General features: G+C 35.1%; 3 protein-coding genes and 1 non-coding gene across 7 annotated transcripts; 2 read left to right on the top strand and 2 right to left on the bottom strand.

The window, feature by feature from the left end:
- The first annotated feature begins 51 nt into the window (after positions 1–51).
- LOC140979973 (uncharacterized) lies at positions 52–3,958 on the top strand. 2 transcript variants are annotated; one of them, XM_073445660.1, is made up of 5 exons: positions 52–281; positions 1,005–1,135; positions 2,316–2,438; positions 2,630–2,757; positions 3,579–3,958. In XM_073445660.1, the coding sequence occupies exons 1-5, from the start codon at positions 227–229 to the stop codon at positions 3,865–3,867; spliced, it is 726 nt and encodes a 241-aa protein (XP_073301761.1). In that variant the 5' UTR covers positions 52–226; the 3' UTR covers positions 3,868–3,958. The 2 variants fall into 2 exon arrangements, with proteins under 2 accessions (XP_073301761.1, XP_073301760.1); XM_073445659.1 differs by having other exon boundaries at positions 53–431.
- LOC140979972 (protein CYCLOPS-like) lies at positions 3,756–8,284 on the bottom strand. Of its 2 annotated transcripts, XM_073445656.1 has the most exons (12): positions 7,755–8,284; positions 7,544–7,599; positions 7,267–7,398; positions 6,945–6,993; positions 6,800–6,852; positions 5,981–6,663; positions 5,845–5,888; positions 5,598–5,643; positions 5,451–5,499; positions 5,247–5,375; positions 4,999–5,118; positions 3,756–4,777 (listed from the first exon to the last, which is right to left on the bottom strand). In XM_073445656.1, the coding sequence occupies exons 1-12, from the start codon at positions 7,944–7,946 to the stop codon at positions 4,768–4,770; spliced, it is 1,563 nt and encodes a 520-aa protein (XP_073301757.1). In that variant the 5' UTR covers positions 7,947–8,284; the 3' UTR covers positions 3,756–4,767. The 2 variants fall into 2 exon arrangements, with proteins under 2 accessions (XP_073301757.1, XP_073301758.1); XM_073445657.1 differs by lacking the exon at positions 3,756–4,777 and having other exon boundaries at positions 4,813–5,118.
- A 1,707-nt stretch (positions 8,285–9,991) lies between these two features.
- LOC140979971 (ATP-dependent Clp protease proteolytic subunit 4, chloroplastic-like) lies at positions 9,992–12,823 on the bottom strand. Of its 2 annotated transcripts, XM_073445654.1 has the most exons (3): positions 12,208–12,815; positions 10,464–10,968; positions 9,992–10,115 (listed from the first exon to the last, which is right to left on the bottom strand). In XM_073445654.1, exons 1-2 carry the CDS (start codon positions 12,648–12,650, stop codon positions 10,482–10,484), a joined length of 930 nt encoding a protein of 309 aa, XP_073301755.1. In that variant the 5' UTR covers positions 12,651–12,815; the 3' UTR covers positions 9,992–10,115; positions 10,464–10,481. The 2 variants fall into 2 exon arrangements, with proteins under 2 accessions (XP_073301755.1, XP_073301756.1); XM_073445655.1 differs by lacking the exon at positions 9,992–10,115 and having other exon boundaries at positions 10,308–10,968; positions 12,208–12,823.
- Positions 12,824–12,980: 157 nt separating this feature from the next.
- LOC140980013 (small nucleolar RNA snoR143) lies at positions 12,981–13,164 on the top strand. Its single transcript, XR_012175845.1, has one exon. It is a non-coding gene; the product is annotated as a small nucleolar RNA snoR143 (small nucleolar RNA).
- Positions 13,165–16,912: the final 3,748 nt, after the last annotated feature.

Below are 16,912 nucleotides of genomic sequence, written 5' to 3'. Positions count from 1 at the left end.
CCATATAATAAGTGGACTATCTTGAGAAAAATAATTAAACATTAATTTTTATTACATCCGTTGACGGGCGACGGGTTTAACCCGCACCCACAAACGGTAAATAAATAGAGCGAAGTTCATTTTGGCGTCCACAAATACCCCGATCACCGGATGAAATCTCCGGGGACGGTGAATTTCACCGCCGGATTTGCTACAGCTCACCCAGAATCTACCCTACAAAATCTCCATGGATTCGCATGAAATGGTGGAGGAGCGGAGGAAGAAGGAAAACGCTAAAGCCAGTGTTCATCGCATAATCTTGCGTTCCTGTTTTGTTCTTGTGTTCTCGTTCTTAATCTTGTTTTTCATACTGTATTTAGCTGTTCTGATTGGAAATCTATCGATCTGGAGCCCGATTTCCGTCTCCTCTCAGTGTAGAATAGTCTCCAGCAGTAAATATCTGCAATTCCAAAATTTCAGCCTATTATATTTACTTATTTATTACGTGGAAAGTTTTGAAGTATCGAAATGTCAGTTGATTACGATGGGGTGTGTCAAGGGAAAATCATTGTCTTCACCAAGAAATTGCATAGGAAAAGATAAAGATTGAATCTGCTTGACTTTGGCTCAGCCATCACTATCTTGACATTAAATGCAAGCCAGTTTACTCGTCGTAGTTATGCAGAGTTTGTAAAAAAAAATTGGCACATGATTTTAGAAAATTTTGCTGATATGATGAGATGTATCAAGGCATGATATATTTGAAGATGCTCGTATGATCTCCTCTTGCATTATCTATAGTTAATATGCCATGTCACTCTAGGCTCTTTGTCAAAAGCAATATCATCAACTTGTTTGCATTTGAACTTCCTCCTTGGCACTTGAGATTTAGCTGTTATTCGAGTCAGTCGTCGAAAAACACCACGGAGTATCATTTTAAAGTAAAAGACTGGCTTGTTTCATGGTGATGGAGAACACAGTTAATGAAGGCCCCACTCTTACCACTGAATTGCATATCTTTTCAGGTGTTGATCTGAGGTCAACAAAGGTATGTGAGTTAGGATTATTAAATTACAAAGCCAAGCACGCGTTCTACCAGTCTGAAAGAAAAAGATATCGCTGCCATTATGATTACTATTGGGCATCTATTTTCAAGGTAATTATTTTACCTTCTTGCATAATGTAATGGTTTATCTATCACACTTTGATTTGTTGACTTATTGCTACAACTAATACATTGATGGATCTAAGAAAAATCCATTAGTTTTGTTAACATTACAATAGATCATAAATTGAGTGTGAACCTTATGTTTTTTGGAAAAGATATGCTCGATGATGAGTTGTTTTCCGGTACATAAATTTGCTTAGTGTATTGACTGCAAAATGCGTACGTATTCAAGGAACTCAAGGGATTGTTGTGGACTAGATATCCTTTGAGGTTAAGGAAATACTCTAGGCCTTCCCAAATATATAGGCTGCATTTTCTTTTTCGGTTGTCCCAACATATAGTCCACTTTTTACATTTAGCAACATTTCTTTATTTTTTTTCTTAATATACCCCTATTAACTAAGTCTTGGAAAGACGTGTAACCATTTTTTGAATGAATTATGTAATGATCAAATAGAAAGTGTGTTTGTACACTTTGCATTTTCAATGACTTCTTAATCTGTCAAAAAAATCAAACAAGTCTATATATTGGGGCCATATGGAGTCATTTGTATTTCATAATTAATAGTGAGAGAAATTGTCGATTTTGTGACATATTTTTGAATGCTGGTTAGTCAAATCATTGTCTTATCAATCAGTATGTTACGATCTCGTCAAATGCCAAGGACTGTACAAAAGTAGCACCCTCTAAATAATGGAAAGTATATATTATGTAATTAATGAACGGAATAGTATCTCCAATTAGCTCTCACTTCTAGAGCCGTTTTTATACTTGACTTGATTTCCGATGAACAAACTCCAATGAGTCAATCACCTCAAAAAGCAATATCCATCTTTTTTCCTTTTCTCCAGTATCTCAATGCATATATATTCTGTGAAATACTTAGCTTATTATGGATGCAACTGCTAACATACGGAATTTATATGCTAAAATTCCTTTTCTTTTTCTTGCAATACATATGACATCTATTATATGTGCTGCAATAGCTTTCCCGTTGACCTAACGAATTGGTAATATGGAAACTGTTCTATCCTTTTGTCGTTTTTTTGGTGTATAAGAATGACTCAGAATCTGATGGTCTTTTTTTTTCTTTTTTTTTCAAGACACCTGATTTTATTTTTTATTTTTTTTGCACTATAAAGCGTAATTTGATGTTTCTGTTTGTAGGTAGAATATGTAGATCATTCAGGCCAGGCAAGATTTGCATTTGCTGAGGCCCCGAATGAAGCCCTCCCATCCAACTGTAGACCCAATTTTGGTGCTGCATGGTTGACAAAAGATAAATTTAAGGTTCATATTTTACAAAGCAACCTTGATCATTATGGTGTTGTATTGTCATCTAATTATTGGGTTTTTCGCTTTGGGAGTTTGTCTCAAGCAGCTTTTAAAAACCAGAAGGTTCATTATAGCTTAGTAAATTTATTGTGATTATTTTCATGCACATGTTTTATTCATCCATATTGATTAGTTTGCTTGTTCAGGTTAATGAAACTTATCAATGCTGGTATACACTGGGGATTTCTAAAGTGAGCATGAATCACAAAGGTTTATTTGACTGCCAGGCCCAGGATCCATCTACTGTTGAGATGCTTAAACGCTATTCCATGTTGTAAGTAACAGGAAACTATTTCTTTCTTAAGTTTAACGTAAATTCACGTTTAGAAGAAGAATAAAAAATATTGTCACAGTCGGGAAGATCAATTTTCATTAGTGTGAACTGTGAAAAAGGCTATGATTAAAGTACTTGGTCAATAGCCTATATAAAGCTATCGATGATAATCAATGCATGCATTAGAAATTGATCTGGTTGCATCAACCAGGGCAATTTGACTAAACCTTTGTTAGTATTAAAAGATTTTTCAGAGTTTGAAGTTCACAGGAACAAAATATTTGAGATATACCAAAAGCATACGACATTACAACTAAGTTCAACAAGTAATAATGTAGAAAAAATCAATGTCAGGCCCCCAATCTTGTCAAATTATTGTTGTTTGAGTTGTTACTAATTTCAAACTTGGGCATCAGTTCTCTTTCATTTCATTGATGTTCGCTTTTTGCATTGAGGAATTAAATTTGATCTTGATTGGATTTGCATTCATCTAACTTCAAAACGGTCAATTGGTTTCCTTTAGTCCAGTTTTTTTTGTTGGGTAATATGAATGGTTTTTCTTTTTAGTGGTTTAGAATTATTTTCCTCATAATTTTTTGTGTAAACTGTGACTTATTGGGTCTGAGCTTGTCTAGTTTACTTTCTTTTCTCAATTTTTTTTAATAGAATTCCTTTATCCCTGTATTAATATTTATTCTCTATAATGTTTTTTGGCTTATGTTAAATATGAAATGGAAATTTATTTGTCCGTAACTCCACTATATGGCTTTTCAATTGTCTGCTTTGCCTTATTATATATTATGATACTCTTTTCATTTTAGGTTTATAAGGATGTCAAAGTCCTGGTTTTCCAATGGGGCATCAATAAGATGGTGGAGATGGGACATGATTGCTGGACTTATTGCTGGCTTGACAACTTCTTTTTTATCCATTACTTTGGCTGCACTTCTGCGGCAATTTATCTCTATGATCTACCGTGTCTGTGCGTCTAGGGTGTCCCTTCGATACCCTAGTATCATTTTAACCAAAAGAGCTTGTTTATTTTTAGTGTATTTATCCTTTATGAGTTGGGTCACTTTTCAGTATGTAAAAAGATATGGCCTTTCTTAGTCATATAGCAGTTCACATCAGGAGGCACATGCTAGCAGATCCAATAGGGGGAAGTGGGCAAGGAGGTGTGGTTGCAAACCAACCCCCCCCCCCCCCCCCCCCCCTACTCCCAAGAAAAACATTCAATCGCCCACTTTCTCCTCTCGCCTCCATCAATTACATTTTATTCTTGGGTCAACCTGTGGAGGCACTCCTTTTTCCATTAGTGCAATCTCGACAAGTGCCAGAAATCCCATGAAACAATGTAACACTTTTGCCTCGGTAAAATTTGTTCATCAACCTAGATCTAGTTCAGCTAGAAACAAGGACAATTGTAAATATATAGCAGCTGTGTTGTGCACTATACTTTAGTTCTGAAAATTTCAAGCCAATGAAGTTATTTAGGACTATTCTAAGCAATTGTATGATTCTTCTGTGGTGCTCTGTCAAACTTAGTTGTGACAGCTTTTAATGATTTTCATTGAACAAAGAGTTCTTGAACATCCAAAATATGGGTGATTTTTTGCGTGACCATTTTATATTATGTAGAAATTTGAAATATAAGATTGTAACATTTTGCAAGCCATTCTTATGGTTTTGGTATGATTCTTCTTTGTTGATATGCTTCAATCAAATATCAACCTTTGTTTAATGAATCTATTACTCTTTGGACAGTTTTACATTGAACTTAAATTCTGTTTGACATAATATTGGACAACGCAGGGGCCCTGAATTGACAGCAAATCGATGCCTGTTATTTTTGGATTTTGAAGTGCATTGCACTTGGCAGTAGATGGGAGTGATGGTAGTTTTATGCTGTCCGTGAACCTTCTGAGTTCCTCGCCTTTATTTGGGTTCAGGACCGGCAATCGGGAGCAAACTTACCTCAATTAGAGTTTAATATGGTTCAGGTGTCGACTGTTACAGGAATCTGTGAGAAAATGAGATTGGATTATACTTGCTGAGATCAAAACGTGGCCAAAGTTAATTTGGTATGAAACGAAATGCATGTTCTAGATAAGTTGGGTATCATTGCGACTTCTAATTTCAAATAGAGCACAGTGGATATGTGGGATCCATGTCGTTAGTTCCAACTAGCTTGAAAGTCATACAGAAAGGTTGTGAAAAATACTAAATATGAAGGAGCCTCACATTTTCCCTGCTTCTGCGATAATCCTCTCAATTTCTTCAAGAAGTCTCTCCTTCTCTTCACCCAACTCCTTGTTATGTTTCTGTAGTTCTTCTATTTGCTTTGTCTGCTCGGAATCCTTTCTGAAATTCATTAAGATTAAAAAAATGCTCGGTATTATTTTTCTGAAAATGCACTCTCGGAAGGGTGGAAGAAAATTGTAGTTAAAGAAGTATATTGGAAGGATTCAGTGAGTCTATTGTTGGCTTACCTATTCATGAAAGCCAAATTAAGTTTAAGTGAACGCACTTCCTTCTCAAGATTTTCACACCTCTTTAGAATTGATTGCATATCTGAAGGAATTGTTGGTATTGAACTTCTTTCCTTTGCTTCCGCCATCCTTTATTTCCCAGAAAAATCAGTACACAGTGCAAAGCATCATCAAGAAAATTAAACGAGTATGGAGTGCACATACTTTCTTGAACGCTCGACTCTACGCTTCTTCGTAGGATCTCCTCTCTCAACTGCGCAAAATAAGCTACTCGGTAAACTTATATCATAGGACATAGATCCAACAATTAGATTTGAAGATTTGTGTTTCAAGAGAGAGAATGTATTTGACCTGAACAGGATGAGTTCACGGATCCATATCGAATCAGCCCTCGTTTCTGTTTATGACATAGAGCGTATAACAATAAAGTTATAGTTGGCAGTAAACAAAGCAAGATCTTAAGTTTACACCGGAAACTATCAAATTGAGAAGAAAATCTTCATTCACAGGGTTGATCGGATCGATCAGGGGGAGGGGGCTGTGTAGGAAAACCCCGACTGGTTTCTTGGGTCAGTTGGTTAAGAGAGTTACTACGTACCTTTTGATTGTCTTTCAAGTTATCATACATGCATTCTCTGAAATCTGAAATATGTTAAAAGAAATTGCATCAGTATGACGTCCTTTTCCTTAGAACTCCACACACGGCAGTTACTTCCATTCTGTAAAGATTGTACCTTTAGTTCTTGAACTGTTCTCTGGACTCCTTCCATTTCCCATTTGATACCTAGAGCTCTCACAAACACTAGGACCCTGAGCTGAAACACAAGGATCGTCGCAGATCTCGAAACCATTTGAAATCACTGGTGCAGCAGCCGATGATTCACTTTGAGATGGCTCCCGAGAAAATGTTCTCATCTGGGTTGGGTTAACTGGATCCATAATCCCTTCCAATAATGACTCTTCGATCATTTGTAGGACTCCAGCTTCCCTGACTCCAATAGTGGATACATCTTGAAAACTTACCTGATTTTCACATCCAAAAACCCCTCCCCCCTGGTTTAAGCATGTGCTTCCCAAGATCTCAGTGCTGTAATAGCCAAAAGAACTGTCATTTGCAGCTTCTTTTTCGATCTGGTTACCAAGTTTCTTGCGTTCTAGTGTACCCTTCAGCATGCTCACAACAGAAGAGATTTTATCCGTATTCCCTATTTGTTGATTGTGGAAAGTAGACGACGATGAATGAGATGGAGACATGAATGGGCTGTATTGGTTTGGAGTCTGGCTTGTAGGTATGATATTGAACCCATTTGCTTCTGTTGTCTCTTGCTTGAAATTGTTGGCTCCATTTCCAGATACATTGTGCATTGCCTCCATACCTATTGCTGTCTGTGAATTCTGCATAGCAGCATATCTCCTCCTTCAAGAAATTGCATATAATTCTATGTAACTCAATGAAATTTCGAAAGCAATACATTTACTAGAACGAAGATGATGTGGAAATACAACTTATCCAATAATTAACAAGTACATAATTTTTCAGGTCAAACGAATACCTCAACTCAGAGGACCTGCTCCTGGTCATGGGTTGAGAACTGTGAAACCAGGCCTGCAATTAAGTTTACCAAATTGATTCGTTAAANTTTTTTTTTTTTTTTTTTTTTTTACTATTTACTACTTTCTTTGAAGAAACCTTAGTACCTTTGCCAAGAACAGATTACTACCATGCAAGCCCTTTTCAGCTCCTGGCCTGGGGAAGTTAATGGCACAGTTATCTCGATATTAAATGGATTTACCATTCAAGAATGAGAAATATGGATCTAGCATATTAAAGCAGGTGGACCTGGCATAGGAAGTTGCCCCGATTTTTCGAAGTGAAATTTTTTTATTTTCATCAATAGGATGTATAAAAATGCAAGTTTTGCTTGCAAAATGATACAAGATGTTCCCTTCTTTGACTAAATTCTTGGATTTGTTTTATGTATTCGAGTAGCGTCGAGACAGTAAAAAACTGAAATTGAACCTGTTTGAATGTAGATCATTAGACAAGTCATCAGCAACAGACGTAGTTTTTGTAACTTGAGTGGTATCTTCTGCCTTTTTCTGACCTATGGCCCCAATTTGATTAGTTAAACTCGCTAGTTCAGTCGATATCCTGCAATTTTACATCACAAACTGTATTAAACGCATCGAGACGAACCTAAAAGTAGGCCTGCAGAACAATCTCCTCCTTTAATTGCATGTATAAATTTCCATGAAACACTAGTTTCGGCCCCAAATAGCACCCTCCCCCGACTAACCTTCTTGATGCTTGTCGTGGTCGATACGCTGCATTTGTTGGATGACTTCCATTGTTCTGATAAACAAGCGTGCTTCTCTTTAGACACAACAAAATATACCTAAACCTCAGCCTAAATCATGTTCAGGAAAATCTAAAAATCTTAAACATTAATCTGATTCAAGAAACTTATGCAGAATTTCAACATAAGAAGATTATTCAATATCACTTGCCTCTCCATTAGTGAGCCAGCTTTTGAAGAGTTCTTCGCTGTCTGTTCGGAAACTCTGCGTAAGATTCTTGAATCCCATCATCTCCATAGTTGGAGCTGGCATCCCAATAGAACTCTCCATCATCGTCTTTATGAACATTTCTTCGCTTATGTTTCGATGAAACTCTGTGTAGCTTCTTCCCTCCATCTCCATCAAATTTCTACACTTCTAACTTCAAATTTTCCAAGAAACGACGTTATAATCAAACAGCGAGAAAATAACACAGCATCTGTTTCTTGCAGACCTTCATGTATAATAAATTTCTACCTTAAACCCAATATATAAAATGATCCCACCTTAAATTTCAAAAAAATATCACGCCTTCATGTGTATTTAACCTATCAAAATTATGGTTCTTTATTTTTGGTTTTTGATCCGTCAAAACCACACATAAAATCTTTTGACTAATGGCAAATTCCAACTAGATCTGGCAAGGCAAGAAGCTTGGAACTGTAAAACTTCTCATAAACTATGCATCTATATTGCTTGAAGAATCATGCTTTTATATATTTATTTCACTTTCACCATAATTTTCTTTCTAATCTGAAGTTCTTTTTAAACAAATATATGGTGGGCTCGACCAGAATTTTATATGTTTAATTCTTGGAATCAATTAGCTAATTCTGCTCAAGATTCCAGTCATCTATATTTGTCGCTTAGTTTGTGTGAATGAGAAATATACTGGGAAACTTGATCTTGCATTATTTAGTCCATGTGACTGTCTATGTAAGTAATAATAAGGCATAAAATAATTCCACCAGTTTTGAATGAGTCAGCTCAAGCAAGCTCTAAATTTTTTTTATGTAAAATTATTGAACTCTCACGGGGCTTATTTTGCTCATGGCGACAAATTAGACGAATGGGAATGATGGTTTTTTTTAGCAATCATTTGGTATCGAAGTTAGGTCTCTCATCATTTAAGAGATATTTACGTCACTCTACCACCTTTTAGATCGAAATATGATGATTTCACATGCATAATATTACAATAAATGAGGAAAATATGCTCCTAAACTGCTCCATCAACTTTTAAATAACTAATAAATATATATATGACACGAAGTTCAACATTATATGAGTTCAAGTGAGCGGCTCTGAGCAGCACTCGACAAACAATGGAAGCCACGAAAACGACTTTTCTGTATTTAAATAACGTAGCAGTTGAGAAGACGTTTCACTAGTTCTATATATATTCGATCAAATTTGGTTCAGTCAAGTTTTGAAGCAATGTATTTAAAAATGTCCGGTTTGAGGCAATATCTAGAGCATTCTAGCAAGAATCATACTCAATCTGAAAACAAAATCCAAAATTTTGGATGAAATATCGAGTTCTAGACGCAATATTAAAAACCATATGTAAACTCGAATCAACCTAACAAATCAAATTATCTAAACCGATTTTAATCAAAAAATTCAACTCTCGAGTTACGTATATTTTTTTAAATAAGCAACAAACAATATATGCGCTATGGAGTAATACGTTTTGTGTAATTTTAGGCACGTTACTAAAAGTATATCATGGACGGCCAGGAGGTTGGGGGGTTAAATAAATCAATAATAGCGACATTTTATTAAAATTAGGACATCGTTCTCTTGACTAGAAATTGCAATGTCTGGAAGAGTACTAAAACCTAAATTTGACTAAATATTATAAAATTCAATTAGATTTTAAAAATATATATCAACTACACCTGAGAGCCCACCATGTACTACACAGATTTATTAAAAAGGAAAAAATTAATGACGAAACAAACATCATTTGGTTCCATGCACTTGGAAACTTTAATTATAACAATTAACCAAAACATTAGCTAAGAGTTGAAATTTGAATGCAGTCCTGTCCGCCGGTCCGATTATTCAATTTAAGCTAAACTATCGATAAAAGATTCGAGTTATAATATAAAAAAAAATTTTATAGAAGAAAAAAACTAAAAAATCTCAGAATATATACATCAAGTATCGAGGTCGGTGGATGGTGAATGCAAACCATCCGGATTTAATCCTAATATTGTTGCCCAACTAAAGGATTTCGGATGTTTTGCATAGTATTTTCACTAAGTACATTAATATTTAACTAAAAAAGGTTGTAATAATATTTGGAGAAAAAGTAAATGATGTGACATAGTATTAAATTAACTACCTAGTAGAATCTGTCAACACGTAATATTTTCGGTATTATCATAAATTTATGCCAAAAAAAAAAGTCTCACTTGATTTGTTCATCACTTTGCCACATAAACATGATGCCCGTCTGGACAAAAATACAGCCCAAAGAATCCCTCAAATATGCTTCAGTACAGTATATGATAATCACATGCCAATCTGAAGGGAGATCATGAAAAGACATCAAGATGGAACTTATTTTACTGTAACTAGAATCATCGGCAGATGACAAAAAATGTGCTTCTAGTAGTTCTAAAATCAACCTTAACAAGTCGTTTAAGACATTGGTGAGTGAAATATTAGTGCATCAATAAACAAGCAGAATGTCAATAATTTTAGTCACTCTTAAAATTCTGAAAAATTGTTCTTTAGTTCAATGAGATGTTAAATTTAAAACATGAAGTCAAGGTTTCATTGGAAATCTGAAACATCTGTAAGTACATGTGAATCAAAGGATGTTCAGCACCAAGTACAAAAGCAAAAATGAAATTTATAAAGGATGTTTACCCGAAATAAATGTCCTGACTAATATATCTCATCATCAGGGATATCAGGTGTCAAAAACTTTTTCGGGTCCTTGCTGATCTCCTCATAATTGAATGTAGAGGGTTTAACTCTTTCTGGGACAGGCTCAAGTGGAATAATGCTATCCCTATCAATAACTCCATCTATTAAGCCATATTCAACTGCTTCAATCGGGGACATGTAGCGATCTCTATCAATATCCTTTTCAACTTGTTCAAATGATCTACCAGAACAATCAGATATAATTCCTGTGACGTTCTTCTTGTTATGCATTACCTCCTTGGCTTGAATTTCCACATCAATAGCTTGCCCACTAGCACCTCCCAATGGTTGGTGGATCATGATTCGGGTATTAGGCATCGCAAAGCGCTTGCCTTTAGTGCCACCACCAAGAATGATGGATGCTGTTGATGCTGATATGCCAAGAGCAATCGTGGAGACATCGGCCCTAACTAGCCGTACAACATCAAAGATGGCCATCGTAGCGCTGGAGTGAAAAATGTATATGAATGAACTTGCGAAAAATTAAAGAATATATAGAAGCCTAAACCACAACTAAAACCTATTCCATGAGACGATGAACTTGGAATAGGGTTAATCAATATTTTTGCCATGTAACTCCATCCAATGCAGTCACATTTAGATATGGTTCAAGTTGCAAAGACTTGACGCCATAAATAGGGGATAAGTAACTTATTATGGTCATCAATCAATACTGCATAACATAATTTAGATAGATCATAACTCATGAGGTATTAAAATGCAATAAATTCATAAACATGCTTTCACCAATTAAAGAAGTAATCGCTTCGGAGATGAGATCAATCCTTTGTAGGAGCACTAATTAAGATAACTGCACTACTGTGAGGTGAATAAAATCTTTGATTTTGAATACACTAATTTTTCTTTTTACTAAGCTCCCTATTTTCTTTCAATGGAAGGGGTAGACCACTATTATCATATAGGCGGGTAGATATGGGGGCAAGCACCGCGATGAAGAATCTTAAAAAACAGCATAAAAAAGACTCAGTGACACGCGCATCACATTATACCACTGATTCTGTTTAACTGGAGCATGTGAAGGTTGATAATACTAACGAAACTACTGCATAATCATTGAAAGATTCAAAGACACATCAATCACATTATATAGAAATAAATCAAATATATGTAGTTTTAGAAAAAAGAATACGCATATGAAGCCATATCCTCCTACAGAGAGACCACTACATACACTCCTTCAACCTGTCAATCAACTCCAGAAATAATGGTAAAAATTGTTGGGCTCCACATTCAAAGTTCCTCACTTTCTCAACACAATCAATTAGGAGGAAAAACCTCAGTATGCCATCTTAGCTACGCTAACCAATAAGGACTAGCACAAACATTTGGCAACCCAGAAGACCCAATTTCAAATAACATTGGAAGCAATGCCAATCCACCAATATAAACGTACTCAAATCATATTCTGGCAGTGACTATAATACCAACTCATAATATATATTGGTCATTTAATCTTAGTAACAAGCTACACATGGAAATATAATTCACCTATAGTGACTAAAGCTAATCTTAGGGATTCCCATATTCAAATGAACTGAAAAATTAGCCAGCAAAGATTGAAGCCAAGCCATCCATTTTTCTTTGGCCATATCATAAAATTACAAAATGAATTAAAAAGACTTCATAAAACTAAAAAGCCAAGAACAATTTTGAGTATACGAACCTGAGTGAACCACCAGAAGAATTGATGAAGAGCCGGATATCCTTCCTCGAATCCTGAGCGTCTAACAGTAACAGCTGACTAATAATTGAATCAGCGACAAAATCATCAACACTGCTGCCCAGGAATACAATGCGCTCCTTGAGCAACAACCCCATGGCGTCGGAATCGGCGCCACGCATGGAGGTGGCAGGAGTCTGAGGGGAAGAAGCTGTGAGATGGAGCAAGAGGGATTCCGCCGATGGGGCGGCGACGGAAGAGACGATAGTTTGATGGTTTAAGGAAGCGAGGGAGCATCTGAGGGGTAAGATTCTGTGGCGGGTTTTGCCACGCTGCAGGCAGATAGAAGCAGGTGGTGGAGCCTGAGGGACCTGATGGTGGCTGCGGCAGCAGGATGCGACGGAGGAGAGGTGAGAGAACGGCTCGGATTGGATGAGTGAGTCCATCGCCACACTCGGGGATAAAATGTCGGTCACCGGTCCGGAGTTTTGATCTCAAATTGATTGGGCTCCTCCAAACGATAAATGTAGGCTTTTTGAGACACACATATCAAGCCCAAGTTGAATATATTAAAATATGGGTTTTCAGCAAGGGCTTACTCTTACAAACCAGGCCCATTAGCCCATTATTTCCATGACCTAAAAATACTCTATAAATTCTCATCCTCCTCTAATTTATTTTGGTGTTAGGGTTTCTGCCTCCAGTCTAGCAATACAGTGCTTCCTTCTCCGTCGGCGTTTCTCACAATTAACGGTAAAATCAATTTAAATCTGATATTGCACGATGTATCAGAGGCTTCGCCCAGAAACTCTTGAAAAAGAGGAAAATGGAGTGGTCTGTTGATCGATAGTGCAGAAATGGAAAGCTGAGCTTCAATCAGCGGCGGCCAGACAACCGCTGAGATGGATCCACAGATGAGTGCATTCTTTGGTGCTTGTCTACTAATTCCATCTCATATTTTTGCTTCTCAATCTGAAAATATAATAACAATTTATTTCTTTGGAAAATCTCCCTTAAACTTGAGATTACGAGGTTGATCAGTGATTTTGGAACTCATGGAATTATTGACAGAACAAAAGGTCAACCCGATTTTCTTCAATCATTCTGTCAATCGAGTTTAGCCCGTAATTTTGCTAATTAAAAGCCAAAAATAATTAAATTGTTTTTTAAGGTCGATAATTTGGCAATTCAGACTTGTTTCAATTATAATCATCATTGAAGTCGTAATAACGTATAAAATGCCGAAATATCCACATATTCATGTTCTTGAACAGTGAATCTTTTTGAACAATCTCGGAGAAGGCCACAGCACCGACTGCTCATATTGTAACACCGGAAACTACTTTCATTTCTTAAATCAAAAGAAAGGGAATAGGTAAGTCAATCAATAGGAGGATAAGAAATAGAATACCAACAACCGTTCTGTTCGAGCGAAACTTGTCGCTGAAGTTGTTCACCTTTTTACGAGATATACAGTAGTGACTTAGATTTTTAATTGAATGCTAAATAAAAAACAGAAATTTGGGTCAAAAAATTGATTTATTTAATTGAACAGTAAACAATACTTGCAAACACTCTTTAAAATCAAATTTTGGCAAATACATATTACCCGCTTGATGATGTTACTTATCATTTATTTTATATTCTTTATCTTATGGATAAAATTACTCTTGCATTTTCATAAAATGAAATATACAGTTCTTGAATTAATGAATTTGGCTGTTTTTCAATTAAGAGGGAAAGATTTAATTAGAGAGAATTTGAAAGATTGATTTTAAATGACATCTATGTGGGTTATGTTGTGTACTTCAAAATTCATCATAATTATCTTTGAATTTTACTTTATATTCAGCGGATTTGAACACGGCCTAAATGAGATGTAATTATTGGTATGCGTTTCTCATGAAAACATGTGATCGTGTTAAATGTGAAATAGTGATCGTGTTAAATGTAAAATAATTTAACATTTTTTAACAAGTGTTATATATCTAGATTCGACCGTTCATTATAATTCTTTCAATATAATTTCAAAGTTTAAAATATAAATCGAGGAATATGATGAACTTGAACGACATCTTTACAATAAAGATGAAAGAATATGTCAAAAATTCAAGAAACTAGATTGTTGGAAATTGAAAATACACAAAAAATTTATATTTTAAGCTCTGAAGTCATACCGAGATAATTATAATTAATAATCGAATTGAGATATACAACGTTTGATAAATGAAGTTTGATCATTTCATGTTTGTACTTTTTCGTCGAAAACACGATGATTATTTGTTTTTTTTATTATTCTAAAAATGTCATATTTTAGCAATTTTCCCTCTCATGGTTTGTACTGGATGGATTCTTCTGTTCCATATAGGTTGCTCAAATAAATCTCATTTATCTGAATTGTTAAAAATATCTGAATAATTTTTTTAAAAAAAACAATAAAATATTCTAATCATTTGACATATAATCGATAGTTGTTTTTTTTTAAATAAAAAATAGATGAATAAAATGTTATGTGTTGTGAAAAAGTAAAAATTTATGGTAAAAAATAAAAATCTCAAACTCTTAAAATTATCACACTACACACTTTATAATATTTTTCTCTCAACTCAATTGTGTTTTTCTTCACAAATGAGAGATCTATTTATAGAAATTTTTTACAAATAATCCAAAAATAAAATACATCATTACCTACATCATCACACACTAATTTTCAATATTCAACACCTAATTTTACCTAAATTTCAACATTCAACATTCACATTTTCAACACAAATATTTTTCACATTTTTTAAATAATTTTTCAACACTCCCCCTTGTGATGATGATCATAATGATTGTATACATTACGTGTTTTTATACTGCCTCGTTAAAAACCTTACTAGGAAAAACCCATTGGGATAAAAACCATAGTAAGGGAAAAAGAGTGCAGTCACGTAAACTCCCCCTCATGTTGACACGAACAATTCTTCACAAATTTCGTAGATTGCGCATCCCAATATTATATATGTGCTTTCTGAATATTGTCGTAGGAAGTGCCTTTGTGAAGAGATCTGATGAGTTTTCACTTGATTGAATGTGACGAACATCAATACATTTATTCTTCTCAAGCTCCTTGGTGAATGCGAAGAACTTAGGAGGAATATGTTTAGTTCTGTCGCTTTTTATGTATCCTTCTTTCATTTGAGCAACACATGCAGCATTATCTTCATATAGTATCACAGGCTTCTCGTCGAATGATAATCCGCATGAGATTTGGATATGTTGAGTCATTGATTTTAACCACACACATTCACGGCTTGCTTCATGTAGTGCAATAATCTCGGCATGATTTGATGAAGTTGTTACAAGTGTTTGTTTCTGTGAACGCCAAGAAATTGCAGTGCCTCCACGAGTAAATACATATCCAGTTTGAGAACGTGCTTTGTGTGGATCAGATAAGTATCCAGCATCGGCATAACCAATTATACTTGGATTAGCATCTTTTGAATACAAAAGTCCCAAGTCTGTCGTTCCTCGTAGATAACGGAATATATGTTTAATTCCGTTCCAATGTCTCTTTGTTGGATATGTGCTAAATCTTGCCAATAAATTTACGGCAAAAGATATATCAGGCCTTGTACAATTTGTAAGATACATAAGGGCACCGATAGCACTTAGATATGGTACTTCTGGACCAAGAATATCTTCATCATCTTCACATGGACGGAATGGATCCTTTTCTATGTTTAATGATCTAACAACCATTGGAGTACTTAAAGGATTTGATTTGTCCATATTAAAACGTTTAAGGATCTTTTCTGTATAATTTGTCTGGTGAACAAATATTCCACATTCTTTTTGTTCAATTTGTAAACCCAGACAATACTTGGTTTTTCCAAGATCCTTCATTTCAAATTCTTCTTTCAAGTATGACACAACTTCTTGAATTTCCTTATTTGTTCCAATGATGTTTAAATCATCAACATATACAGCAATAATTACGCATCCGGATGTTGTTTTCTTAATGAAAACACAAGGGCATATTGAATTATTTACATATCCCTTTTTCATCAAGTGATCACTTAGCCTATTATACCACATTCTGCCGGATTGCTTCAACCCATATAATGATCTTAGTAATTTCACAGAATAACATTCTCTGGGTTTTGAACTTTGTGCTTCAGGCATCTTAAATCCTTCAGGGATTTTCATATATATATTACTATCAAGTGATCCATATAAGTAGGCTGTAACAACATCCATAAGACGCATTTCTAAATTTTCAGATACTGCCAAGCTAATCAAATACCGAAACGTAATTGCATCCATCACAGGAGAATACGTTTCTTCATAATCAATTCCAGGCCTTTGAGAAAAACCTTGTGCAACAAGTCGAGCTTTATATCTTACTATTTCATTTTTCTCATTTCGCTTTCGAATAAAAACCCATTTGTATCCAACAGGTTTTACACCTTCAGGTGTAAGGACTATAGGTCCAAAAACATTACGTTTATTTAGCGAATCCAATTCAACCTGGATGGCATCTTTCCATTTTATCCAATCCTGCCGATTTTTACATTCACCAAAAGATTTTGGTTCATGATCTTCATTATCATTTATGATGTCGATTGCCACATTATAAGAAAATATATCATCAATTTCTTCTATATCTTTTCGGTTCCATATTTTTCCAGTATTAATATAATTGATAGAGATTTCATGATTCTCG

The sequence above is a fragment of the Primulina huaijiensis genome, chromosome 6, assembly GCF_012295235.1.
Source record: "Primulina huaijiensis isolate GDHJ02 chromosome 6, ASM1229523v2, whole genome shotgun sequence".
NCBI classification, from domain to species: domain Eukaryota; kingdom Viridiplantae; phylum Streptophyta; class Magnoliopsida; order Lamiales; family Gesneriaceae; genus Primulina; species Primulina huaijiensis.
This window is presented reverse-complemented; position numbering and strand designations above follow the sequence as displayed.

Bases quoted from the DNA above. Each gene is read 5' to 3' on its own strand.
- LOC140979972 (XM_073445656.1), bottom strand. From the start codon at position 7,946: ATGGAGATGGAGGGAAGAAGCTACACAGAGTTTCATCGAAACATAAGC. The intron at 7,399-7,543 runs GTTAGTCGGGGG...GTAAAATTGCAG, and splicing joins CCACGACAAGCATCAAGAAG to GATATCGACTGAACTAGCGA. The intron at 6,994-7,266 runs GTTCAATTTCAG...TAACTTCCCCAG, and splicing joins AATGATCTACATTCAAACAG to GCCAGGAGCTGAAAAGGGCT.
- LOC140979973 (XM_073445659.1), top strand. From the start codon at position 227: ATGGATTCGCATGAAATGGTGGAGGAGCGGAGGAAGAAGGAAAACGCT. The intron at 432-1,004 runs GTAAATATCTGC...ATATCTTTTCAG, and splicing joins GTGTAGAATAGTCTCCAGCA to GTGTTGATCTGAGGTCAACA. The intron at 1,136-2,315 runs GTAATTATTTTA...TTCTGTTTGTAG, and splicing joins ATTGGGCATCTATTTTCAAG to GTAGAATATGTAGATCATTC.
- LOC140979971 (XM_073445655.1), bottom strand. From the start codon at position 12,650: ATGGACTCACTCATCCAATCCGAGCCGTTCTCTCACCTCTCCTCCGTC. The intron at 10,969-12,207 runs GTTCGTATACTC...TTTTCACTCCAG, and splicing joins TCTTCTGGTGGTTCACTCAG to CGCTACGATGGCCATCTTTG.